This window comes from Leptosomus discolor, chromosome 1 (assembly GCF_034619465.1).
Source record: "Leptosomus discolor isolate bLepDis1 chromosome 1, bLepDis1.hap2, whole genome shotgun sequence".
In the NCBI taxonomy this organism is placed as follows: domain Eukaryota; kingdom Metazoa; phylum Chordata; class Aves; order Leptosomiformes; family Leptosomidae; genus Leptosomus; species Leptosomus discolor.
The window spans coordinates 116812218-116839791 of NC_141391.1; the positions used below are offsets into that span (position 1 = coordinate 116812218).

The 27574-nt window shown below is 47.0% G+C and overlaps 1 protein-coding gene across 1 annotated transcript; it reads right to left on the bottom strand.

Annotated features, from left to right (window-relative positions):
* Positions 1-1354: 1354 nt before the first annotated feature.
* CD80 (CD80 molecule) lies at positions 1355-22432 on the bottom strand. Its single transcript, XM_086463054.1, has 5 exons — positions 22333-22432; positions 9346-9684; positions 6384-6665; positions 4395-4520; positions 1355-1458 (listed from the first exon to the last, which is right to left on the bottom strand). The coding sequence occupies exons 1-5, from the start codon at positions 22418-22420 to the stop codon at positions 1355-1357; spliced, it is 939 nt and encodes a 312-aa protein (XP_086319180.1). The 5' UTR covers positions 22421-22432.
* Positions 22433-27574: the final 5142 nt, after the last annotated feature.

Here is a 27574-nt window from a genome sequence, read left to right on the forward strand (position 1 = left end):
TCCCCAGAGGAAAACATGAGTGGGTGGTCAGGTTTGGAAATGAGACGAGGAGCCTGAATGACAGTTCCCATCCTTCCCATCTCAAAAATGTTACGCTTTTAGGTTACTGCAACGCACAGTGTGACAAATTCATGACTTCTAGGACTCTACAGCTGTTACTCTGCAGCATTACCCTGGCAATTCAGCATGCTGCAGTGAGAGCAGTAAATACAGTCACCTGGATAATGATGCGAATAAGAACAGCTAGCTGCTAATCTTCCCTTAAGTCTCTTGATTTGAAAAATGTCTTTTTGGAGGACACAGCCCTGAACACAGCTGAGCTTTCAAGCCAAAATGAATATAATTCTTTGTAGTCATACAACCTTGGTAAGCCACTTTCCCCCAGCCCATCCTTCACAACACCTCATCAAAACTAACTCCTTTTAAAATAGGAGTGTTTCCCGGGCAACTTTTCCTTTTCCATTCCTCCAGCTGCTGAAGGAAATGGAGATATGTCAGAAGTGGACTGGCATTGTTAATCTTAACTGGGAAAGCTGGAGTTGTTCTCTTCTTGTTCTCCTCTTCCTCACCACCACAATCCTTCATTTCTGTCAGTGATATTCCCATGTTTATGCATCAGATCAGGCACACGGCTCACAGGGCATCAGCCAGAAATAACCTCTAGGGAATGAGGCCACATGTGGGACCTGTAGTAGTGATGAGCTACTCACAAATGAGTCCAGCAGGACAGGAACTGAAAGACTGCCCAGTTCTTAGTTGTGAGGCCCATAAAATGAGCACAAGGGCAGAGGCAGGGGATGTGACTGCAGATCCTTGTAGATGAATGACCGTGCTACAAACCCACCTCTCAGATATTAACCAGCTTCCTTACACAGGTTCAGAGGAGACAGTGACAATCAAAGTTGTCAAATGTTCCCTTTCTTTCATACCTCTCTCTCTTTCATCCCCATTTAGTTCCTAAAAATTTATGTTAATTAAGGAAATGAATGCCACAAAAACTTGCACCCCATCCTTGCAGGGCCTGTTCTGTGGAGAAAGCAGCTTAGCAGGCCAGCAGGTTCAGTCCTCTAACACTCTTCACTAAATTAATTTCTAGAAATTTGAAATAACCCAAACAAAGCAATGCCCCACAAGCAACATGAGCATCATCCCTCTAGTTACCTGACCAGGAAATACTATGTGTGTGAGTTGGCAACAGGGCCCTGCTGCTTTTATTTACCCTAAAGGACAGCACGCATATTAAAAGCTATACATGGTTTTGTGAGCAAATATCGCATGAGAATCTAATAGTATTTGAGAAGCTATTTTGCCAAGAGAAAAATGGTGAAGAAAACTACCTGCAAATGCGATCTGGTCATACAGATGACATTTCAGATGTCACTTTAGAGCTTACAGGCTTCATACATTCTTTCACATCCTCTTCCACTGAATCCTGAGGCTTACAACAGCGAGAACAGGCTGAAAAAGAAGATCCCTCATTAGTATTTGGAATTCCAGAAGACAAAAGTGCTGAATCCAAACGCCTTCTTCAACAAAGTCGAGTATGACTGAGAGTTAGAAGCAAGGAGAGAAGGAATTAAAGAAAAAGAACTCTTTTAGGTCTAGTTACTTCTCTTTTTCCTTGGAGGGACTCATCCCTGCAGTACATCTGAATATGGCTGGCTCATAGCCGTAGTCTGATCGATAGAAAGCTCTGTTATACGTAAATGTTATCTATAGAGTGTCGTATGGATAAACCAGTTCTCATTAGCACAGGGCTAGGACCTCAGCCTGGCACAAGGACAGATTGCTACGTGCTAGGGTGAGGTCAGAAGGGAAATAATGGTAGAAGTTACATGTCACTAAATGCAGTTTACCAAGCGAGTGAAAGGACGCCGGTGTTAGAAGCAGCCAACCAACTGATTCCGTGCTTTAAAAGGAGTTCAGGTTAAACAGGTCCCCTTAGTATCTATGAATGACTTTTGTTTTAATAATTCAGGTTGAATCTCTCTGAACTATTACAGCAAACCGTATTTGCAAAAATTTTACAACATGGATCGTAAGCTATTCTTTAAGTGACCTCTACTCTCGGTCTAATCTTGGTGCCTTGTGTTAAATTAATTGAAGAGCCAAAAAAAAAAAATCTAGAGTTTCCATTCTGAAATTACTGCAAAGATAGGCTGTGAGCTCCTCAGAGCAGGAGTTTGTGAACCTCAGCAAAGCACCTACATGTTTTGGTCACCACCACAATCACGCATCTGAGAGCTCTTGTTTCCGTTTTTTTCTATCTTTCCATTCGTTCCTCCCACACTTCAGCTCTTTGAAGCATGGCTTTCTGATCTCAGAAACCACTCTTAGCATCAAGGCAGCTCCCAACTCAATTTTCCATATGCCAGAACAACAGAAGTACTCTCAGACCTATTCTGACCTTCCACAATAGCTCTTGAAAGGTGACCTGTAGCAACACCAGCAGGTAGCCCTCTTAGGACACATGTTCCCCTTCCCAGACAGGTGGCAATGCACAGCAGCACTGAAATGTGACAACTGTACAAACTGGGAGGTTGGACTGAAGCTCTAGCTTCAGTTTCTTACAGTATATGCCTGGTCTGGAAAGTGGCTGCACAAAATAGCACCACCTGACTCAGCAAATCTACTCCCTGTGCATATTAGGAAAATGGGAATGGAAGGGAAATTCCAGTTTATGCAGCCTTGTTTCATGCTGTGGCAGGTGATCACATTCTACCACCTTGGTGTGCTTTTTACATCTACTTTAAAAGCAATTTGGTTTCTATAGAAAAAGCTGTCTCAGAATCTTACTAATTTAATGGTAAGGAACCTTTAATTTCCAGCCTCTATTTGTTTAGAGACAAATCTTCCAATTCCAGTTCATTTTCTCCTGTAATTTGGAGTTCATTATCCATGCAGCTAACACCACAGGCTGTGATTTTCTTGGTTTCTACCTGCTTGTTGCTTTCCCATTGATACAGCCCCAGGGGACAGCAGGGGACAACCAGCACTGGTGTTGTAGGGGCACATGAGTGGAAAATGAGGACATGCACAGGTGTAGCCAGGAGTCACTGCCTTCCAGAAGTTTCCTTTCTTTGTGATAAAATACCAAAAAGAAAATTAGCTCAACCTTACTGAGTGGTCACACAGGTTTTTGAAGGGATGTGGTTGGTGAGGAGGGGAAAACAAAAATAGCAATGCTACCTCCACACCTCTGACTTGGGAGTGAACTCGTCTGAAGTTGCAATGGAGGTAGCGGAAGACAGGAGCATGACAAACTTAGAAGTGTCCGCAAGTGAACCAAGTCCCCGCTGCCTAGCAAATAACCTTTTTCCAATCGGGGTACCACTGCAACTATGTTAGGCTGAGATGCTCAGACTGGTTTAAGTGGGCTGAACACTTCTGGTTTAAGTGGGCTGAATATAGAGCGCTCTCAGTGGGGGATTCTCATCTCCAGACTCAACTTCCCCAGTGACCTGACAGAACATGATTGGGTGATACTTATAACGTGTTGCAAGGCCTGCTGTCTTTCTCCAGGACTGCTTTTCAAAGTTGCTGATGGGTGTGGGTAGGACATCTACTGCTGTTAACTTTCAGTACTGGCTGGATGCCTACCTGCCTTTGTATATCCACTAGATGTCTACCCACATCTTCAGGGGCTTTCTGGCTAGGTCAGCTTAGACGTGATTGGGAGCAACAGCTAACATGAGATTTTTTTGAGCCACAAGAAAAAAAAAAATTAAGCTACCACCTAACGCTGAGGTGCTTGAGGTCCCCTTTGCCATTGAGACACGTCTGGAGTTACTGAAGACCTCACAGTGTGGGACAGGGCACCTCACCTGTGCTGGTTTTAGCCACACGAAGAAGATAAATTTTTCTCTCTTGACTGGGGTTCTCCTAAAGGTTTTGCTATGCTTAAGTCTTTTCTGTGGCCCTAGCACTATGTATTTTTGTAACTTTGGCTCTGTGACTTTTCTGAGAGATTGTCTAAGTAGGGTGTGTAGAGACATCCCATTTTGAAACTGTCAGCGCTCAGCTGTATCTATCGTGATCACCAAGATTCTTGGCATCTTCAGGCATCTTAATACATAAAAATGGACCTTTATGAATCTCTTCAATTCTGTATATCCCTGACTTTGCAAATACTCTGATCTGCTGTCAAAACTCCCCATCACCCCTTCACTCTCAAACCTGAACCCTAGTGGTGCCTGCACACAAAATGTAGGAAAGTCCTGAGCTGGACTTAGATTTTGTCACAGTAGATGCTGCATGAAAAAAAAAAAAAAAAGGAAATGAGAAGAAGGTACAAAAATATCTAGTGTGTCAGTATAGTTTCTATAAATGCGTATTTTATGTAGAACCTCCATAAGCAGTAAGAGACTGTTTCTTGAAAAAGGAGCTACACTTACCACGCCTTGGGAGGTACCTTGCTGCTAGGGTGATAGCCAAAAGGAAGATGATAATGATGATACTTGAAGCAGTAATGACATTAGAAGCTGGAGGCACAGTAGGGACAATGCAGGAACTTGGTTTTTCTGAAACAGAAGAAATAAAACATAAATAAAAGGCCCAACAACATGTTGGCATTTTCATGTAAGAGCAGGTACATGAATTTTGATGGTTCTGGCCAAATTCTAACTCAGCTATTCAGCCTGAAAATTTACCTAAACAAACAGACAGACCTGGCAGCTAAATTTCTTCCATTGCCCCACATTTGCTACATGCTGAAATTTTTAAGTCATCCACAGAATCTGAATTGCTGCGTGTTTGTCCAGAACAGGAGTGAGACATGCAATATTTAAAAACACATAAGCACAAGTTAGGCTTGAAAACTTCCATTCTCAAAGGTACTCTGCAGTTTTTCTTACTGTTTTCACCAGATATATGCCTAATATTCTCCCTTTGGCTTTTCACCGCTGGAGATGACCATTCTGCCACTTGGGGTAGGTAACAGGCTGTTCTTGTACAGTACAGGACAACCCTAATTCAACAGCAGGGACAGACTTGGTGCATGCTCATGGGTCTTCAGGTTTTCATCGCCTGCGTTGGGCACAATTAAGCATCATTCAGCAACTAAGACACCAGCCTGATCCACTGTACAATCTTCCCCTCCACTGTAGGGTTTGCCTCCTGCGTTTACCAGAGATGTATTCTGTCTGGAAGTCAGCATTCATGAAGGACTTGTTTGGAGAACCATTTCCATCATACCAAAATAGGAGTGGTTCCACAACTCAAAAAAACAAAAAATGGGGGTTTTGTGACTGCTGTTGTCACTATTGATTGCACCCTCCTCTGAGAATCTGTGTGACAACAGTGTATGACTATTATTATTTTTTTGTTGCTCTCCTTTTATAGGTAGTATGATACTCATAACATTCTTCCATTACCACCTCCAGAGACATTATGCACTACATCCAGCAATAACCGATACTCATAAAGCACTAGTTTCTGGCATTCGCCCTGAAGCTGAATGGCACCTCTCCTCACGAGCCCCTTTGATTTTAGTAAGATTGATGAATAAGGTACCTGGATTGAAAAGGTACAGTTCCCTAGGAAAAACAGCGCTTCTCTAGCTTCCCTTGAAGGTGCCCTCATCTCTGTGGTGAAAACATCAGACTCAGAGACATTTCAGAATACTTTTTTTGGTAACAACATTGAAAAAAAAAATCCCTTTGGCTTTAAGAATTTTCTTGCAAATCCCCTTCTGCTGCAAAACATCTGGACTGTAGTGTGCTGCCTTCTCTCACGCTGTTTCCACTTGTGCCTCAAGCTTTTCAAAGCACAGACTTATCTATTATGTTATCACTTTTAAGCCATGCACAGTGATGGAAATTTTTCCCTGTGAGTTAACCCTGTATTAAATATGTATATGAAAGCAGAATTTTGTCTAGACCCCAGGTGACAGTTTCTGTCACTGAAGCAGGAACAAACACGCTTGTTAAATAAGGAAATTCTTTTTAAGCACAACCCGTGGCTTTTAAGGCACACACATTTCTCAAGTGCCTCCATTCGAATACCAGGCCCATGTCACACAACTGGCAGCAAGACCAGTGCTGGTACAGAGGGGCACTGAATGGTGGCAAACCCAACCTGTCAGAACCACCAAGGCTGACATCAGCAGGTCACAAGGGGATCCAATTGCCCTCTCAGCCCAGCTGTGACTCCTGGAAGAGCAGCAGGAACATAGAGCCATCTCTGCTTGTCAGTCACTGTTGTAACTCTCCTCTCCCACCTCTGCTGTCTCACAGCCTTTGAAATATTTTGGTGTGCAGCTCACAGGTGGGATCATTGGGCCATTGTTGCATGAACAGATACACAAAATCTACTGCTTTCTCAGAAAGGCAACTCAGCAGATTCAACAAAATGGTTTTGTAACACAAAGCATTAATAAAACCTACTCAGAAGCAAACTGGTGGACTTGGAAAAGCCATTGTATTCAACGGAGCAAGTGAAGCTGGCGTTTTCGGTCACGCTGAGCCACACTTTGGCAGTGACGTTGTACAGGCTGAGGCTGGACTTGGACACCCAGCTGTCATTCCACACCACGGACTTATTGTTGAGGGCTCCAGAGATTGTGGGTTTGGGGAAACCTCCGTGAGAAGAACATCTTACCGCCATCTCAGTTGATTCACAAGGACCGGCAGATACTTCTGCTGTTATGTTCGGCTTAGTGAAGTCAGCTGAAACAAGAAAGGTTTGGTTACCATTCTGACAGATTACGGCGAGGGTTGCAGTCCTGATCACCCACGGTCAAAGCAAAGACTCCCCCACAGGGCATTTTTCTCCATCATAATCTGTTTGGCCCATCTTGTGCCTTAGTGTTCTCCCCACAGCCTTAACTGGACATGGCCTTGGCCTTTGCTTCTTCTCCTCCCTGGGCAGTAACAGACTTCACGACCCCACCTCTCCAGTGCCGCCGTTTCTGTCTACTTACAGCAGTGTGTGGAACCACAGAAGGAATCATAAAACAGGTAGGAAAAATATAGGACTGAATAAAAACCTGTATTACAGACAATGGCGGACAATTTCCTTTTCCCTCCCTCATTAGTCCCTTCCCAGCCAGAAACTCACAGAGGGTCCATCTCTGCTGGGAAAGGAGGCAAGTCACATGTTGGTCTCTCAGCCAGGATGGCAAGCAAGAGACTGAATTTCATTTTCTGCATGAGAGCCCCTCCAAGAGGCCCAGCTGAGAGCAAGACTGAGTCATACTAGTCATTGCAAAAATGCATAGCAATACACAGGTCCTCTCAGACCATGTTCTCACTGGACTATTTTCTCATTGCCAAAGAATTTTCAGAGGTTTCCCACCCACACAGCTTGTTCCATGCCTTCCCACCTGGTCAGATGTGTTGCTGGAAGTGTTTCTGAGGCTGCGTGGTGAAATGGATGTGATAACTAACGTGAGCGAAGAAGGAGAAGAAAGGAGATGTCCTTTTCAGCCTGCTTCCCTTTGCCAATATGGTTCACTGTGTTACTGTAAACAGTTGCATTGGTACAACTGAGGATGCTCACAGGTTGCAATAAACAGCCAGGGTGAGGAGGACAAGGCAAGGGGTGGCAAAAGAACTATTTCAGGCAATTATCCCACTGTAAAAATCTCCATGGGACCACACCTTTAGCAAGAGAGGCACCGGTCAGAGAAGGAAACTCAAGATGTGGCTTCCTGGTGGGTGTAAGTCACACCAACACCACTGCTGCCAAAGGGACCAAATTCTCCCTCCCACTCCTGTCACCTGTAGGTCCATAGCCTCCACACCCTCTCAGGCGCTAGACCCAGCCATGGCAAGGCCAGGCAGAGAGCTGCAGCAGGTTGCTCAAATCACTGCAAAATGACCCTTCTTGGAGCAGCTAAGGTTTTGTCTGTGATTGCTCCGTGCCTGACTCACGATTTGACCACATGACTGCTGGGATCTGGACAAGGCAGTCGGCCTTGAGGTCATAGTCTCTCTTCCACGGCTTCTGCTGACCACGAACCCACGGTCTAGCCACCCAGTAACTAGGAAATAGTGAAAAAAACTTGCTCAACATTGCGCAGCTGACCAGTGGCAGACAAGGAGAGACACAGATTTCCTTCCAGGCCCACTATCTGTTGACCAATGTGGCATTGACATCCAGTCTGGAAAGTCCCTTCAAACATCCCAGCTGGCTTCACCAAGGCTCCCCAATCAGTCACCGGGGAGTAACACCTTTGTGCCTCTCTCAGATTAGCCTGACTTCAGCAAGGTGTGAGGGGAGCTTTCCCTTTCCTGATTCCCACAATAACTGATCACACTTTACCAAAGGGAGAAGAAGTCTACCACAATTGTTACAACTGGCCTGTTAAGACAGCGAGGGGATTTCTAGAAGGAAAGGCCTAGTTGTGGGGAGGAAAAGAGATCCGTTGTTTCACATTTTTCATGCAGTTAACTCCTCAGCCCTCACAGCTAGAAAGGGTGTTGGTAGTGCACTTCCCTTTTTTCATATCTGTTCCCAGAAAGATCTCTAAATTTGTCTCCTTGCACATATGCCCACCATGCCCTCAGACAAGCAGGCAATGGCCAAACCTCAGGAGCTTGGCTTTTTTTGGCGGATTAATCTTATTCCAGATGGGGAATGTTCATTCACTGACTTGTCTGGAAGATTCCTGGAACTCTCTGCTGCTAAAGTTATTCAAATGTATGTGTATATTTATACATGTTACCAGTATCTCTGCCTTTGGTTGAAACCAACCGCCACAAAAACAGTGGTGGAAATGGAAAATCATGTCAATGGAACTTTTCGTAGCCTCCGAGAAAAGATTCAGATTCGTTTTGAGCAAAGGAACTCGGGTTGCTTCTTTAAGGTAAATAGCCTCAGATTTTCAGCTGCATTCAGCCTTAGGTTGTGGAGCTGCAGTGCTGTCAGTGAGCTGGCCAGCGCCTCAGAGAGCCTGGGCTCCCCAGGGGTTGGATGCAGGGCTGGGTTGCTGCTGTGGCCACAGAGAAGCAATGCCACCCCATTCCTCTTTCGGCTTGGACACTTCCCATGCACCAAGGGCTTGGTCTCTGCTTTGCCCAAAAGACAGCAGTGGGCAGAGGTGGCCTAGGGCACCCACCAGCAGTGGTACCCGGGGACGGGTCTTGGTAGGGCACCTATCCCAAAAGGGAGGCATCCAGGGGAGGATGTTGGGCTGGTGGTGGGAAAAGCAAATTTTCCGTACCTGAGGTAGCTTTTGAAAGGTAAGGAGGGAGGTTGCTAGAATGGAAATAGTTAACACACCTTCCGGCACTCTTTTAGGCTTCCTGATGAAAGTCTGTCTGCTACACTAAGCTTGGAGGAGCATCCTTTACCCCCAGAGGTTGGCACCAGAAAGCCTCAGGTGTTGGGAGGCAACCCACCTACCTGTAACAAAGAGGGTGATAGTCTTATCACACACAACAGATGGGTTCTTTGAAGCTCCAAGATGCTGAACTACACACTGGTAAGAGCCATTGTCCAGGATATGCACAGGGGAGATCCACAGGGTGAGGGTCCTGTTGTCCATGTCTGTGCGGTTCTCGTACCGCTCACTCTTGGAGATCTCCTTGCCCTCTGCATAGGCAAGCACTACCTCTGTAATGTTCTTCTGCCAGTAGACCCGGTAATCACGCAGGCTTTCCGAGCTGGGAATCTCATGACAACAAGGCAGGCTGACTTTTTCCCCCACTTTGCTTTTGACTGCTTCCTTCTCCAGTGCATAGCCTGTAGGTGGGAGCAAACAAAAGTCAGTGAGACAGTGGTATAGCCTTGTGCCAGGACCTGCTGCATAAAGCTCACCTCTTTCAACTCTGTCTGCAGCCACAGATGTACCTCATTACCCACTGAGCTGTTTACGACTTCAGCTCTGAACTGAGGGGAGTTCTCCCTTGACAGCGCCTTTTACTGTTGATGCTCCAGTCCTACTTAGGATCCCAAGCTAGCGGGCACACAATGATTTCTGCATGGATTTCTGAAGGCAAAGGCAGGAGAATTACCTGCCTGAACAGAAATTTTGCTGGTCCCTTAAAAAAAAACACACCTCAGAGTAAAGAGTTGCCATTATTCATGTAAAGGGATAAAAACATACATGCCCTAACTGCTATGTCCTCTCTTCTCCGTTTTCAGAGTTCAGTGTTGGAAAGTCTGTGTCACCCTCTGGTGAGTTCCCTGCATGCCAAACAGGGCCACAGTGGACTACTAGTTTGGGGATTTGGGGTGTTTTTTGGAAGTTTTGTTGGGTTTTTTTTAAAAGAAAAAATCCAAACCTTTCAAGATCCCAGAAGACAGACGCAACCCTACAATGATGAAGGTTACAGCCACACTGTCATCAGCCTCCTAGTATCAGCAAATGAACAACTTCGCCTAGTCTAGCCAAAACAAATTTATAGTTGTGAAGGCCCATGGGCCTCCCTTGGGATTACTTGCAAACCAGCACAGGCATTCCCCAACTCCTGCCCAGTGACCATGTTGGTGCCATACCAAATATACAGGCACATACCTACAATAATAAGCCGAGAGCCTTGCAGAGGGAGATGAGGTATAACTTTGACCAGGTTAGCAGTAATCCCCCTGCTTCGCACTATGAGTTCCATGCGTTCTGCTCTGGTGATCAGCCCTGCTTTCCCACTCTCCTTCCTCTTTCCAGTGGTCAGGCGCTTGCAGGAGCCAGGAACCGATACACGAGGGAGCAGCCTAGCAGGGAGCTCCTGCTGTTGCTGGAAGAGTGACCCAGCACCGATGCACAGTCCTGTGCTGCAGCAAGGCCAGGGCAGATGGTTGGGCTTTCACCCGACTTTGTGCAACGTTTAGGATGACGCTTATCCCTGCGCACCCTGCTTTGTTAGTCCGGAAGGTTGGGTTGCTTTACGTTTGCCCTGCTTGCCTCAGCCTCGCTACCTTAGCACCCATCTCCAGCACTGGAAGGGGGATGCCAATCTGTTGTACTCCATTGACAGAGAGCACAAAACCAAGGAAACAGGTAACCTCAGGACAGAGAAGATTCAAATTCCTTCTTCCTTCCCTGCAGGACAGATCTCAGTAAACATTCTGAGAGAGAAAGCAGCAAAGTCCTGACCAGGCAACTGGTGTTACTGACAGGCAGAGTGCAGCATCGCCCATCAGTGGTGAGACCCCATGTGCAAAGCCTGAAGCATGAACTGAATGCTTGATAAAGCTGAGCCTAAGAACTGCCATCCACCCCCAGCAAAGCCTGGCTGATGCTGGCTCAGCCGTTAGTGTCACAGATAATGCCTGACCACAGCCACAGACTGCAGCACTTAGGGTGTGACCGGGATGCCGTGACATTCAGATTCAGATGAAGTGTCCAAAACGGCCACAAGCTTGTTGCCCACCAGTGGTAACTCACAGACCCTGGGGACACTGTCACACAGCCGGCAGCGAGACCCCCACGGCATGCTGACCTGTGCCTAGCGGCACACCCCGATGATGTGCTTCACAATCCTCCAGCCGCTGGTGCTGGAGGGAGACAAGCAGATGCTCAGCCAGTACCCTGGCATAGCCAGATCTTGGGGCAGCACTGGGGGCTGCTTGCTGAAGCCCAGACACAGAGCCTGGGACAGAACATGAAATAAGTTTTCACCTCCCTCCCCTGCGGCACACTTACCTCTGTCCCACCCACATGCTTTACGTTAAACCTATAGGCAAAACACTGAAAAATACTGGGGAGATCCTGGCAATACTATTGGAGTATTTTAATATTAAATAAAATAGAATACATAATTAAATGAGCAACATCTTATTTAACTGGTTTCTCTCCACTCAGCCACCTCATTGATCTTCCAAAGGGAAAGATTCAAACTCAGTTTTTTTTCCCCCCACCACCTGTACTTCCCCTTATAATGCATCGCAGACTCTGAGCAACCAGACTTGGGCAGACCAGGAGCCCACTCAGCCCGTTGACCTGTGTCAGCCAGCAACCAGCAGCAAAATGGTAGAAAAACTAGTTCTTCCATACCACACAGTATAAGAACTGCCATACCCCGCCAACCTTTGGCAGCCAGGAATTCAGTGATTTCTTGACACCAGTAGTTTAATCGCTGCTGCCAGACATACCCTTCTGGAAGAGTCCTTGCCCCTTCAGGAATGCATGTACATTTTTGGCTTCCACAACATCCTGTGACAATGAGTTGCAGTTGATTACGTGCTGTGTGAAAAAACATTTCCTTCTGTTCACCTTAAAAGCAGGTGATTAGCCTGTGACTCTTGACTCTTGAAGTTCCTCCTCCTGCATGTCTGCATGCATGTGTGTGTGTGTTTATCTTTCACCACATCTTCGCTTGTTTTCACAGTTCAGCTCTTACTATTGCTGGAGAGACTCACAAGAGCAGCCAGTCAAACTTTGGGATTGTGGAGCCTGGTAAAGACAATTTACCATTTTCTTTTGCAGTAATAGGAGAAGAGTAGGCGTATAGTAAATGTCAGGCTGACATCGCATCATGAGTTGCATGAGGTTCTCTGTGCCTTGCCCCTAAGAGTCTCCTGTGCAACCAAAAGGAGAACAAAAACCTTCTCAGCAGTACATGTGCAGCAGCTGGAAACTCCTGCTGATGTCACATCTACCCTTAAAAGGTTCTGCACCCTTGAAACTGCAACCTGAATGCTGCAAGCCTGAAGGAATCTATGTCCACAAGGAGTCATTCAGCCCCACAAAAGTCCCCTTTCACTTTAAAGGTGAACTGCAAAGCAAAAATGAAAACTCAGTTCCATTTCTGTGCTGAACTCTCTCTGTAACCAGGCTGTGGGGGAGGTATCCACCATAGAAATAATTTTTAATGACCTTTCTAGAAAAAAAAGATCCCACCTCTTCCTACCCCGCTGAAGCCCATCTGCTCCTTTGCTGTGCACACATGTCGCTCCATCACTGGAAGCCCGCAGTGCAAGGCAACGCTGAACTGATGAAAGCGCTGACTTTCTGTTCCCCGGGCAGAAAAATGTGTTTCATTCAAACTGCCTCTGTGCTGCGATGCCACATACGGCAGGGCTAATGGGAACAGACAGGTGAGTGCAGAGGAAAATGGTTCTTTCTTGTTTGCTCCGAGAGTTAGCAAGCAGGAGAGCTGCCAGAGCAGGACCACCTAGAGCAGGTCACACAAGAATGCATCTGGACGGGTTTTGAATGTCTCCAGAGAAGGAGACTAACATCCCTGCCCAAGCCATGTTTCAGAAATTCACCGGCCACAGAGAGTTTGGTTATTCTGACTACACATACAGTCAGGTGGTACTGGAGAACAGATTGCCTCTGGGACACAAGTCCTGCAGAGACATTTGACTCTAAAAGGCAGTAAAAGGCCACACAACGCTCTAGAGGAGCAGTGTTGAACAGTTGGAAACCTTCAGATAATTCCTGATGAACAGAAAGCCCGAAGCCATTCTCTTTCCCCTCCATTCCCCATTTCTCTGTCCTTCTGAACTGCTTTGCCTTTTTTTGGTCTTACCTTACCTTGTGTTACCTTGCTTTGGACACAACAAAAGCAACACACATGAAGGGAAAGGTCTTTCTTGGTGGGCCTGGAGTCCTTTGCCCCTATGTAAGCAGCAGGTAAGACAGTGGATCTGCATATTTTTTTGACCAACAGTCCTGCAAAAAGCTCTGAGAAATTGTTGGTGGCACTCCAAAACCAGGAGGGTCAAAACAGCCTTGTGTTGCTTTTTTCCCCTACAGTTCCCTATTTATCTTTGCCACAGCAGCTGTTTTCTCTACTCTGAAATTATTTCTTGCTCTCTGCCTGTACGTGGGCTGGAAAAAGTGGCTTGGGGCAGCTCTGGGAAGAGGTGCACATCATGTCACGGAGAGGCAAGGGCACTTCTGCTAACTGGGGCTGGGCCAGCTGAGGAAAACACGTCTCACGGAGCTGCGGCTTTCTCCTGGTGGCCATCCCCTGGGGTCAGTGCGGGAATCACACCCAACAGTCCCCAGCTAATCGTGCAGCTCAGGCTCCTCATCTTCTGTGAATAGCACATGTGCCCCAAACTCCTTTGAGGACAATGCAGTATTTTATGGGGATTTCCGAGCAGGACAGATCATCAGTTGAAAAACTGAGAAATTTTGAAAAGTTGAGTCTTTAAAGGATGAGACACTCTCCCTTGATATTTTCTTTATCCCAGGTGATTTTACCACTGAGGAATCGGATTCTCCCAAAGTTTTCCACGGACTTGAAATTCAGCAAACGTCCTGTGCTACATTGGAATATGTGAAGAAATGTTTTGTATTTAAATCAGTGTTGTGACAGACTCCTGTGAATACACTGATCACAGAAAGACCCCATTATAACTTCTATGTGGAGACATTGCTTCAGCACTGCATAAGAACACTGCCTTCCTTTGCATTTCACTCTAAAGACCCCATGCAATGAGAAAGATGGGATGAAACAGAGAAAGCTGCTGGCAGGCCCTGCTGGCTGTCCTTTTTAAGGAGTCCATGCCTGCATATTAACCTGGGCACAAGTGCCTGGCAAGCCTCCTGGGCTCCTTCTACCCAGCTTCCACTCCAGCAAGTAGAGGCATGCAAAGGGAGGTCTCGGCACGCAGAGGAAGGATGAGTGGCCCTTTCCCCTTGCACAACCCCAAGCCCAACCTTCCGGTCACGAATCACAGGCCTGCTGCTGCTTTAGGCTGCTCTGGCAAAGCAAAGCAGCTGCAAACTCATATTGCTCCACTCATGTTACAGAGACCTCTTGTGAGGTCATGTTCCCTTAGTCATCCCAAATGCTGTGAAAGAGAGGAGCAGAAGAGAAGGCAGCCTGAAGAAAACCAGTGACGCACGTCATTCGGCAGCGGTTCCATTCAGTCTCACTTCCCTGTACTCACTCACGCTAGTCAAGTGTGCCTGCAGCAATTAAGTGACGGGATTAATCCTAGTTCATGATGATGTCGTGGCAGGCTGAGGTAGGTAAATGGCTTGAAGAGGTTTTTCTAAAATTTCATCTTTGCTTTCTTCTGTGCCATAACCTCGGGGCACCTTGCTTGGAGCAGTATAGCAAGGGCACGGCACCCCTTATGTGGATTTATGCACTTCCCAGCTTCACACTGCCACGTTCCTCCTAAACAAAACAGTAACCTTGCTTTGCCCAGCTCTATACCGCTTGATTTGGCAATGATTAGAATATCCCCATGGTGTTTTGGCACCTGAGTCCTTCAGCAGCCTTCATTCTATTTTAATGCTGTTTTGTTTCATGCGCAAAGCCTTTAGTGAAGAAATCCTTGAAGTCATAAAGTGGCTGTGAAAAGCAGAGGACACCTTCCTGTGTCTATAGACAGAAAGACAGCCCGTCTTCGGGGGTGTGCACTAATCCCATTTTTTTTCCAGCAGCGTGCTATACTCGAGGCCCTACTGATGACAAATTAAATTACCAATCTTATTTGTCTCCCTGAGCATACTTTGATAAGCAGTGATATACTGCAGGTAACACTCATTTTAGAGTGGTTCACGGGGCACTTTCAACACACGTCGCTGTCCGATGTGGGGCCCGTTTCTTAGACACACAGTACTGCCGCTGAAGCCCTCCCTCTGACTGCAGTTTCCTTTGCAGGTTGCAGACCTGCTTTCTCCATTCTTAATCGCCGCTCACCAGAAAGCAGATTTCACACACCCCTGCTTGCCTTTTTGCCACAGAAGCCAGCAAGGCAACGCGGCCAGACAGGGAAAGAAAGGAAGCGCCATTACTGAGTCATGACTCTGTCAAAAACCTGGCTTCAAAGGGAAGGAAACTCCATTGATCACGAAAAAGTTCCACGATCTGCAATTAGCAACTGAGAATATGAAAGGGAATCTGAAATACTTTGGTAAAGGGGCTTGCTGCAGCGCTGGGCAGCTCCAGCCAGCCAGTATCCATCCCTCTTGCTCCAGCTCATGTTTCGGTATTTCTTCAGATAAAGATCTACTGCTTTCTGAGTCACCACCGGGACAAGCCCACCGCCTGGGTATGTCCAGTCTGCTTTGTTTATAGTATGAGTAAGATCGCAAGTCTTTGTAAGCCAGTTGGCAAATTTCTAACCTTGGCACTATCCAAGAGGTCAGATCCAAGCCAGGAGCTGGAGATGAGATGCTAAAGTACTTGGGGGTGGGATTCAGACTATATCGTGTCTTAAGATCTTCCCCTTTGCTGCAGAGCCCTCCACACGGGTGTTGCTCAGGGAGAAGAGGAAGCAGGGCTTGCTTATCTCCCGTGCTGCATACCGGCAGGGACACCGCAATGGGGACAGACAGATGTCTTTGACTTGGGGAAAGGAGGAAAGGGAAGAGCCTTTCTGAACCTTCCCCCTTTCCCCATTCCCACCATGCAGAGTGGGTGACCCTGCTAGAATAAAAAAGGGCAGGGGGGGACACTAAATCTGTATGTTCTCAGAGTATTTGCATATTTTAGTTCCTTTTGAGGTCAAATTCCTGCAACTGGCTCAGCACCCTTACGATTTCCCAGTCTGGAGACAGAAACTAGATGTGGCAGTTGTGTAAGACAGGCCTTTGGGGGAGATTTGTCGCACACAAAGACAAAAATAAATTTGTTAATTTTCTCCCCTGCAGACTCTGTCCCTTGCTGACTGGATCACTTTGTACTTCCTCTATATTTATCTCCCAGCTGAAGATGTTCTCAGATAATTTTCCTCATTCTTCCAGTACCACGGCCATGCTTACTGCTGTCTTCACAGCACAGCTTTTGAAGTTGAGGTACTCCCCGCTGCTTAAGGACACAGTTTTCTTCAGTGCTTGCTAAATCTCACCACTATGCGTGCACCCCAAGTAGCCAGCCCACTCTTGAAACTAACAGAAGGTGAAAGTGCCCGGTAACCAGGAAAATTAAGTATGATACCTCTCACATAAGCCCATTCAAAATTAGAAAAATTACAATTTTTTGTTTGTTTTTTTTTTTTCTTCTAAAGACTTGCCCACAGCCATAGCCATATTCACCAGTGCAGCTAACAACGCTTGCCAGCTGTTATCTTATTATAAAAATCTGGTCCCTGCTCAGGCACTAACTTGGGAACGCTCTGCAGATGACAACCTTGACAATAACCCCACAGCTGGAGGACTGGCTGGAGGAGAGACTAAACATAACAGTGCAGCACAGCGAATGGTAATTAACTGAAGGCTGACTAAGGAAACGAGACCAAAGCAGTCCAAAGGTGTCTGAAAGCTACAAAAGCTGCAGGGGGAGCGAAATGAAAGACTTGAGCAGGGACTGCTAGAGGCATCGGCTGGGAGCATCGCAGGGCAGGGCGGCACGGGGAAGGAGCTCTCTTAGCTAGTATGAAGCAGTGCCTAACAGCGAGGTCTGTTCGCACTGAAGCGCTTCCCCCAGCACAGGGACGAAATCCTTGTCTGCCAGGCATTTAAAACTACACCAGAGGGTACCTGCTATGGTGAGAGCAGTGGTGCACAGACAGACTTGCCTTGATGGTCTTTTCTAACAACGTTTTATACAATACGGTAGCATTCTGGGCTCACCAAAAGGCAAGCGTCCTTTGAGCACAGTATAGCTAGAGATGCCACCATTAGCCAGCAGTCAGCACTTTTATTTTCAGCCAGGCAGTCCCCTGGGACCAATGATATTTTAAAAGCATAACAGTGAAAAAGCAGAAGCAAAGCCTGTGGCATTTCCGTGTTGGGAAAGATTTACATATTCTCAAATGACCTCCCGAGACTTCCGATGGTGATGTCCCTCCAAGGGGACAGAACAGTTACAATTAAACATAAATTTAATCTATTTAAAAACAAAACCAACCTCCTTTTGCCAAGCAAACAGACTTCACTGCATTCAGCACATTTGCCCTGCCACCTCACAAACAATACCACATCTGCCTCTGTGCAGTGCTTACAGTAGGAAACACATGTTTAAAAAGGAGGAGAGTTTCTCTGGACGTGGAAATTCTCTTCCAGCCTGGTACAACCTCGGGGTGCAGTCAGACAACAAATTGGCACTGATCACCTGCTCTCATGGCTCCCCTTTCCCTTCCAACCCCATGTGCTCCCACTGCTTTCCTTGCAGGGCTCTCCAAAGGCTAATTCAATACGCCACATTGGCGTAAAACAAAGAAAAAAAAAAAAAAAACGAAACTTTCTGCTGAGCTGGAAGGTGAATTAGATCATCTAAGGATCAGACATGTACCCAGACTGGTCCAAAGGGAAGGAGGATCGTGCAGCCAGAAGCAGAGGAGAGAGATGCAGGATTGCACCTTTTGGTAGCAATGACCTGTTTGGCCCTCTCAGCTGTGCAGCCTGTCTGCATCCCCCTCCAGGGTACACAGTGGCAGGTGTAAAAGCAAACTGGCACTGAAGAGAGCGGGCTGGCCCCTGCAGAAAACTAACTCACCGCAAGCAAGGCAGGGGGATAACTCTGTCAGTGGCAGCCTTCATTTATGTCAGATTAATTACGCCCGTTAAACCACGCTTGTAACTCAGAATTGAGGCAGCAACGAGCAGGAAAGGTGAGGGTGTATAGGGTGGCAACTTCTGCTGGTAACCTACTGCAGTGCGTAAAAATTTCAGCCCCAAACTTTGCATGTTTAAATGCAGGAATGTCTGACATTCATATTGCAAAAAGTTACAAATGTCTCAGTGATCCAAGAAATGCAAAAAAGCTGTTGCCTTCAGGGTAATGTGAGCTCACCAGTTATCTGGGTTCATCCCGATCTAACTGGAAAAGTATGCACGCGTATAACTATTTTGACTGTGTAAGAATGTAGCTTGCCTATGCTTCATTTTCTGTGTTTTTTCTAAAGAATTCTTTAATTTAAAAAAATGCAACAGAAGAAGTAAAGCAGAGTCTATAAACAAAACCAGGACCCGTTAGTCGTGTTTCTGTTTCTCCTGACAAGCCTGTTGCAGCAGGTTTCACTCTGGATAGACAGGCAGTCAGAAAAAGGAGTTCCTTAGTTCCACTAGTCTTGTTTTTGAACCAAGATATTTCTTTTTTTGCATGTCTGGAACAGGAGGAGACAGAAACTCATCCAGAAAAAAAAAAAAAAAAAAAAAAAAGAGCTGAATTCAGCAAGAGCAATAAGACAGAAACTCAATTTGCATCCAGTGATCAAGTGGGCAAATCCAGTATGTAATGAAAAATTTCTGCCATTTCCACCATGAAAATTTCTGCCATTTCCACACTAGGCACAACCCATCCCGGAGATGGCACGGAATTAGATGCCAAGCACCTAAAGCTCCTTGCTTGGGGGTGGCCACGGAACAGGGAATCTTTCTCGTTCTCAACCCTCTTTGTCCCTTTCTGAAACCCAACTCCACTCCGAGCTCTTTATTGGCAGTAGCATGCGAGAGGGGATTCCCAGAGTGAGTTACTTGTGAGCCAGTGCCCACTCGCAATGCGGAGGGAAGTGGATATTCCCCCTTCCGCCCCCCAACTATCCAATAACTCAGAAAAGCTGAAGGGATTTCCCTCAAAACTTCCCAAAAAATTTCAGCACTGGGAAGAAACCAAGAACTAGGTGGTCCCCAGTTGGAAGAAAATGCTCCAGGGAAGCTTAAAAGGAATATTCCATGGACACAAAGCCGGGCTCGCTGGGTCCCTGTGATCAGTGCCTACGCCACATTTGCACACAGGGCAGGAAAAGGTTATACTGAGCAACTTCTAGCAACGTTTTCCTAGTATAGCAAGCTGGGACTGAGAACATCCTGCAATTTGTAGGGAGGTATGAAGGTGCAATGGCAGGAGAAAAACAAGGGGATACCAGCAGTGCATTCAGACTGTAAATAAATAAGTTTGTGCAGTAATCAAGGCTGTTCTGCCGTTTTTCCATTGTGCTGAGACAGCTGGGTGTTCATGGACATCACTGTCTCCAGCAGCAGATGACATCTCAGAAGCAGCTCCAAATTACACTGTCATTTCAGTGGGTCCCCTCAGGTGAATCCCAGAGTAGCAAAATTTAGTTCAAGGGGAAACAAATGTATCTATGTACCTTGGGCATACATGATTTCCTATGAAAAAACCTTTCAAATCATCCTTTTTAATTAAGCCCCCCATTAATGCCTTCTACTGCTATGATGTAAAATTCAGCCTGGCATTCCCTACGTTATTATTTTACTCACACAGGGTATACGGAGAGCACCTGCTTCCATCCTACCATGCTACCTGAACTTTTGGAGCACTACGGCACGGAGATGTGCAAGCACCAGAACACCTGGCCTAACCCAAGGACGCAAGATGTAGCCCCAGGCTCCGGCTTTGACTGAGCCTTGATGTGGTCATGAGCAGTTCCACATGGTGTCAGTTCTGTAAATGCTGGCCTTGGTGACTCAATGTGTGGGAAGTCACTGGCAGGGCGATGGCAGCTTCACCATTTTGCAACGACAAGGTCAGAAGTTGGTCCTCGTGGTCCCTGTGGGTGACCTTGTGAAGGCACCACCTACAAGTCCCAGCAGAGCTTTTAAAACCACTCATTTGTGGGTACTGTACCATCTATTTTCAAGGTCACTAATGTAGGAATACCTCTTTTGCGAGAGAAAGGTGGCACACACGTACGCCTGCACACAGAGAGAGAAAGGAAGTGCATCGGCTGTGCTGTTTTTATCAGTCTGCCAAGCAACCTGCTCCTGAGGCACTAGGACTTCTACAAACTCATTGCATGGGAAGCATCTAATAATTATGCCCCAAAAGTTGATATAATGCTTTCAAAATAGCTTTTTTTTTTTTTGGCCATTCCACCTCTTGCAGAATTAAACCGCGTAATTTTGTAATTGATCAGATTTGGAGAAGTCTTCTCAGCAACTGAATGACCAAATTCTGCTGGCCTATGGATTTGCGCCTTGTGTTTGCCAGCCCAGGCACGTCTCCCCACGCCTCCCAGCCCTTTCCCAAGACCTCGGTGCCACCACGCTCCTTACAGTCCCCTCGCAGCTGCCTCCTGCCCTTTCTGTGGGCTGGGCATGAGGAGGGGCAGCGTGGGCTCTGGCTGTTCGGGTGCTGCTCGTGGCTAGCCAGCAGCTTCCACACAGCGGGCAAGTAACCATGTCTCTGCCAGCTCTGCCTTCCTATCAAATTTGGTTGAAACCAAATTTGGGGATTTGAAAGTTACGAGCAGAGGCCTAAGACAGATGGAGAGATGGAAAGCAGGATAAACTACAGTTCCCTTAGTAAACCATATCAAAAAAAGTACAACTATAGGAACACCTAGCTTTCTACTATCAAACCCCTGTTTCTAGTACTTGATATTAGCATGCATCAGATCGTGTATCCAAGTATTGCCCATCTTTGGCCTTGGAATCAGCATCCTTTTTAGAGAAACTACACAACTAGCAAATTACCACATGCTTGTAGTTACACTAATAACACATCCTAAGCTCCCAAAGTATGGCGAGAGAAACAGTTCTGCACATGATAGATTATTTGCCCGTTGTCGTACAGGCAAAATACATCCATGCTTGACATGTGCTTCACAAGCACAGAGCTAGAAGAAGGAGAGTGGGGGAAGACAGGAGAGCGGAGATCTCACGAGCGGCTTTTGAGGCGGTTGCTTTCTTTACAAGCGAGCTCTGCGATTCAATCCCTGTTAAATTCTCTGAGTTTTAAGATTCTGACACTGAAACTCAAAATGAAACTCCGCATCAAATATCTCCCAGTTTCACAACATCAGCATGAAAAACTCCTAATTTTGCACCACTTGATTTTTAATCAAAGCCTCAGTTCAACCCAGGTTTGCTCTAGAGTATCGTTAGCAGCATTGAAACACTAAAATTGCCAATAATCACAACCTAGTTGCATTCACAAACGAACCCCAGCTCAGAAGTGAGTTTTGTGTGGTTTCAAGGTTAACACTTCACACAGCTGAGAAGACTCATCCTAAGCCTTCTGAGGTCAGGATGGGCCTGTGGACTTCAAGGAGCTTTGTGGCAAGTTCTCGGAGAGGGACAGTGGACAGCTGTTGCAGTCCTCCGACAGGGACTTGTGTTCATGGAGAAAGCACTCGCTGTGCGCTGCGCTGCCCGGGCAGCGGAGAGCCCTCCGGCCCACCGCCCTGCCTGGTCTTCCCCACTGCGCACTCACTTTTAGACATCCAAAAAACTGCAGAAACCGCCCCGCCACCGAAGCCGAAGGTGCCGCATCACGTGCTCCTCGCCGACATCAGCTGCCTCGAAAACATCCTCCTTCCTCTCCCCCTGGCTGGGATGGGTGACCCACCTTGCCCCTCTGGGAGCTGGCAGCCCGGCGTGGGTAGCAGAGAGCTCGCAGGTCCTCAGCGCTCGCTGCCATGGGTAGCGGAGCCAGCCACCCCAAACCCTGGCCCAGGCTCAGCCCTGGCAGAAGACACCAGAACGAGTGCCTCGGAGGCCGCCGTCCCCCGGCACACAGGCGCTGCCACCCGCTGGGGCCCAGCGCGTCCCCTCCCGCGCCGCCCGCTCCTGCTTACCTAAACTAAGGCAGAGCAGCACGAAGAGCCCGAGCCCCAGCCACCTCCTCAACGCCAGCGCTGGTGGGGCGGCGGGCAGGCACGCCATCTTCCTGTAGCTCCTGGGCAGGGGAGGAGAGGGGGACACGGTTAGGGGAACGGTGGCCTGAGGCGCTACAGCGCCCGCCGCCGCGCCCCTCTCCTTGCCGCCTGCCGCCACCTCAAAAACCCACGGGCACAAGCCCAGCCCACTCACACTCCCCTCCCCGGTGCCCCAGGGTATCTGTGGCTTCCCTGGGCGAGCGGCCCTGAGGCAGGGAGGAGGCAGGCGGCTCGGTGCTGGGCCACGGGCGCCCGGCTCCTGCCGCGGGGCCGCCGAGACGCTCGCTCCCCGCCGGGGCGCGGGGGGAAGGCCGGGCGGCGGGCGGGAGCTCGGCCTCATAAGTCACCTCACGCCCGCCCACGGCTTCCTCGCGGGGTGTGCGTAAGGCTGCAGCGCCCGCCGCCCCCGCTGCCCCGGGACCGGTGCTGCCTTTGCTCCTCGGTGCTGGTTTGGATGTGCCTCCAACAAGGGGGCAGGAGGGTTTTGGGCTGAGGGGGCAGAAAAGGGCCCTGCCCGCGACCGACAGGTGTCGAGCGTAAGTGTCGGGCAGCGCCAGCACCGGTGGGGCTTCGCAAGTTGGAGTTTAAAATGTAACTAAGTTAAACACCTGGCGTTACTTTGGGGATAATCCTGTAAAATTATATTCGAAATTAAGCAAACTCCCCTCACCATCATTTCAGGCCCAGCTGGATGTAACCATCAAGTCCAGTCACATAAAGAACATTTAGGAAAGACCACTTAAGCTGCGCATGTTGGCCATCATGGCTGAGCACCTGGACAGGGAGCAGCCGCTGGACGTGCCACCAGGACCAAACGGGCTCCGGAGAGCATCCACTGGCCCTGGAGGGAAAGGCGGAGGGAGCGCTTGCCTTCCAAGCACTGGGCCCCCCCTCCTCCAGGAGACACCCACTGCTTGCCCACAGCACCCACCACCAGCCCCTTCCTCCTGCTCCCCAGCTCCCAACGGGGCAGGGGAGAGGCGTGGGCTGTGTTTGCTCTAAAGCCTGGAAAGGCAGAGCCCTTGCAAACCAGAGCGGCCAAACAAAACCAGTCTGAAGCAAACCCTAAGCAGAAAAACAAATGGCTTGCTTAGTAAATCAGAGCCCGAGGGAGTAAATACATGCTAAGTGATGTAGATTTGTACAGATACTGCACACCCTTCTGCAACACAAAATGAACCCCGGTACAGTGTAAGGCATTATATTTAGCTATAATAATCACAGTGAGAGGGTTAAACACCAATGAAAACCTGATCTTCAAGGAAAAAAAAATGTGTGCAAACGCAAACCAAGATTAAAATAATTTATTTAAATGCAGATTTCTGGTTTGCTGATTTAAATTACTTAAAGCAAATGCATCCTTTTTATCAGAATTGATTTGCCACTATGTTGTTCCAGTTTTTCTTTAGTATAGCTTCCTGGAATTAGGTGGATTAGATAGACGGATGTAGAAGCAAATTGCGTTTATTCGATTGTAATAAAAATCAGAGTTTTATTTTGACATAATTAACCAAGTGGTATTCGATAGAGAAATCACATACCAGAACAAGAACAGGTTACAACTTTTCTGTCAAAAAAAAGATCATTCTATATGAAAAGGTAGAGAGGAGCTTGCTATTGAGCCAGACTGGGACTCTGTCTCTCCATTACAGGGTTTCTTGTGCGTATGTTTTGTGATTTAGGCTCTGATTTAAGTCTTGTACAGTCTATCCATGCATTTTCTAACAGGATGACCTGCATGGGTTGCAAATGCAGATGATGCTAGGACCATGTGTTTACATACAAGCGGTTTCATGGTACTCAGAGAAGAAAAAAATATCATTAATATAGAACATTCATACATTGTTTTCCCAAGTCATGGTCCTAGCTCTCAGGCAGGGCCTGCCTCTCTGCAAGTCAGACGGGCCCATGCACTTTCTACTCCTTGTTTAATCATGTATCCTGCATCTTTACAGAATTATTGGCAACCCTGTTATAGCTACACAGTTTATTATCTCACTTTCATTTGAAATTCAAGCTTGTGTTTTTTTTTTTTTTTAATAATTCTGCCATTAGCATATTACAACTAGAATGAAACTCCAGCCTGTTATATCCACCTCTGCATTTCTTCCTTAGGGTTTAACCCTGCTCTTAGACGAGCAGTCCCAGGGAAAGCGATTGAGTTTATCAGCTGCCAGTCCATAGCAAGGAGGCATCATAACCCTGTCTTACCCACCGAGGAACCTAGAGCAGCTAATTGATTCGTTAAGTCTGCCTAGATTTTAGATAGACAGCTGAATTCACAGATGCTATTCTTGGGCAGAGCTCCTTCTCTTTTTCTAGGTATCATTGCTCTTGGTATCTTCTCCTTCGGAGAACTCCCTGATTGCTAAGAGACTGCAACAACAGAGAGAATGCAGCAGTCAAGTGCTTTGTTCTGCTTTGACTGGAGGCAGAAGCCATAATTTTTCTATCACTTAAATCTTCCCTAAGCACCTATCCTTGATTCTTGGAAGCCATCTCTTCAAGGGAAGAGGTATTATGCATCTTTAGCATGCTGACAAAGTTGAAGGACTCATACATATTGAAGTCACAGTTCAGAAGAGACTCCTTTCTATGAGCACTGTAGCGGGTAATATAAGCCCGCTAATTCACAGCAAAATCCCCACAGGAATAAGCTTTCTTGTGCACTTTAATAGGCCTTCAGCATACGTGCTCCAGAAACAGGTTTAAATGGGTAGAAGCAGCATTGCAGCTTGAAAAGGGAAGCTTGGATTTAATAAGAAAGGGCTTAAATTCTGCTAAAAACAATTACTGTGGAAAAGAGGAAGATGTGAGAGCATCACACACACCACATTTTTCCTTTGTTTTCACGCAAAACTGTTAGGAAAAAAGCAGAAAACACAAGTGAAATTTTGCAGCGTATGTGCTATGTAGAGGAAATCAATTTCACTAATCAGCACTTGTGGTAGAAATCCTTTGCACTCAAAGGAAAGGCTGTTCAAATGTATCACTACTAGGTTTCTCCTGTTGACTCACTGACATCACCAACTTTTTCCAAATGGCAGAGCCACCATCTCAGAAACGCACTTCCAGCACAGCCAAACATTATTTTGAATGTTTAGTGATTGGTAAAATGAAACAAACAAAAAAACCCTCCCCCTATTTCTCAGTTGACATCTCAGAGAAATACCGGAAACAGCAGAACTGGGTGAATACTGAATACCAAAACACAGCACCTACTCTCCAGTGAGGATTCATAACCACATTCCCTCCTGCAGAACTGGGATCCCTTTTATTTTTTTTCACGTGAATGGTCATTCCCAACTCTGTTAATCTGAACTAAAAGCACATCCGCATGCTTTTAATACAAGAATGTCCAGGTTGAATGTGTTTCCAGAGATGTACCTCCCCAAAAAATGGTTGCACAAGTGCTCTAAAACAGGTTGGTTAGAGAAATGATCCCATTGCAAAGCAGAGTAACATTTTTAGGAAGTTTTTTTCATAGAATCATAGAATCAATCGTTTAGGTTGGAAAAGACCTTTAAGATCATCAAGTCCGAACATTAACCTGACACTACCAAGTCCACCACTAGACCATGTCCCTAAGCACCATATTTGCCAGTCTTTTAAATACCTCCAGGGATGGTATTTTCTCTGGTCAGCCTGTTCCAATGCATGACAACTCTTTTGGTGAAGAAATACCAGAATGTGCAATACAAGATATATGGAGTAATGAACTGAATACAGCTGATAACACTCATCTGTTCATCAGTGGAAGTAAACCACACCTTTTTTTTCTTTTCCAGTAAGAGAAGGGCAGAAGGCAACCTTACCAAAGAGGTCCCAGCATCCTGGAAAGTTAAGCCGTTCACACAAAGATAGACTATCTCCTACGCAATGTCAATAACAAAAGAAAAAAACTGTGGGAAAAGAGGAAAATCCAACAGTTACAGGTTACAGAAAATAACTTTCTTCTTACAAAGGAAAATAACAACAACAAAACCCCCACAGCTCAAGAGATTTCTTGTTCTCGTTTTTCCCCCTAGCCATCCTCAACCTTCAGACTGTAAAGCTGGCAAGATTTGAGGAAGTTAAATGCTTCATCTCAGCACAGATTAGTGCTCAAGTACGGTCTTGCTTACAGTATAAAAAAAAGAGAGGGCTTTCAGGAAACAAGGGCAGGTTTCACTTGTGCAGCCTACGTTCAGCATGGCAGGACAGACGGCACCAACCCCTCAGAGCATGGGAAGGAGCCTGTCCCTCTTGTGTCCTAGACCCTTCACTGAGAGGTCTTAAAACTAATTTCATCCAAAGATGCTGCTGGGCGATGGCCTACTTCAAGGGGTTTGGTGTTCAATGTGCACTGGTGCTCAGGCCAACTGAAGGAGGAAACGTCAGGCAGTGTCCCCATGCTGGGCTCAGTCCTGTCCCTGTGTTCAGCAAAGGTCGCACGTGTTTGCCGAGGATCCCTCCCCTGGCATCATCCCCTAGGTACCATGCTCCTCCACCACCCTGGGCCCAAGGAAATCCTCACTGGACCCGTGAAAGCCATTTCAAACTGGGGAGATGGACTGAGAGCCAGCGTTTGCCCCTGTGCCCTGGGTTTGGTGCACCGTTGTTCGGCAGTCTGTCCAGCATGATGCGTGCTCCAGAGATCAGCGGTCCTCTGGCCTTCAAGAGTGGTTTGTATGCTGTGGCAGGCCTTTCAGAGGGCTACAATCTTTGCAATCAGATAACATCCAAGCTAGCAGACAGACTCTGTTTCCCATTATCACTCAGCTAGTCAAATCCACAGATTCCTTATCTCAGTATTCTGAAGGGCCAAACTCTGCCCTCGTAAGACCAAGGCAGAGAGTCAGTGCTATCAAGGTGTGCTGGGGACGGGACAAGTATCACACGCACAGTGCCTGGCTGGAACTGTAGTCCAGCACTGCCCAGGGCAGGCAGCACCGCTTGGTGCTGGACTGGCCATGCACAGACAGACAATGTGCTCTGGTGACATGGTGCATTAGAAAGAACGGGCGGTATGTCTGCTGTGCCATGGTAAGTCAGGACTGACGAATAAAGTTAAAAAAATCTTCTGAACTCAGAAACAGAGAGGGGGAAATGTGGGAAATTAATTCAAGTAAGGCAAATGCAAAACACACCCATATTGTTTGGTGAGTCTAACTTCGTCCTG

What these genes read in the sequence shown, in the direction of transcription:
- CD80 (XM_086463054.1), bottom strand. Translation starts at nt 22,420, where the DNA reads ATGGCGTGCCTGCCCGCCGCCCCACCAGCGCTGGCGTTGAGGAGGTGG. An exon ending in GCTGCTCTGCCTTAGTTTAG is followed by an intron (nt 9,685 to 22,332) that starts GTAAGCAGGAGC and finishes TCCCACCTACAG; the next exon opens with GCTATGCACTGGAGAAGGAA. An exon ending in AAGGTACCTCCCAAGGCGTG is followed by an intron (nt 1,459 to 4,394) that starts GTAAGTGTAGCT and finishes CTTCTTTTTCAG; the next exon opens with CCTGTTCTCGCTGTTGTAAG.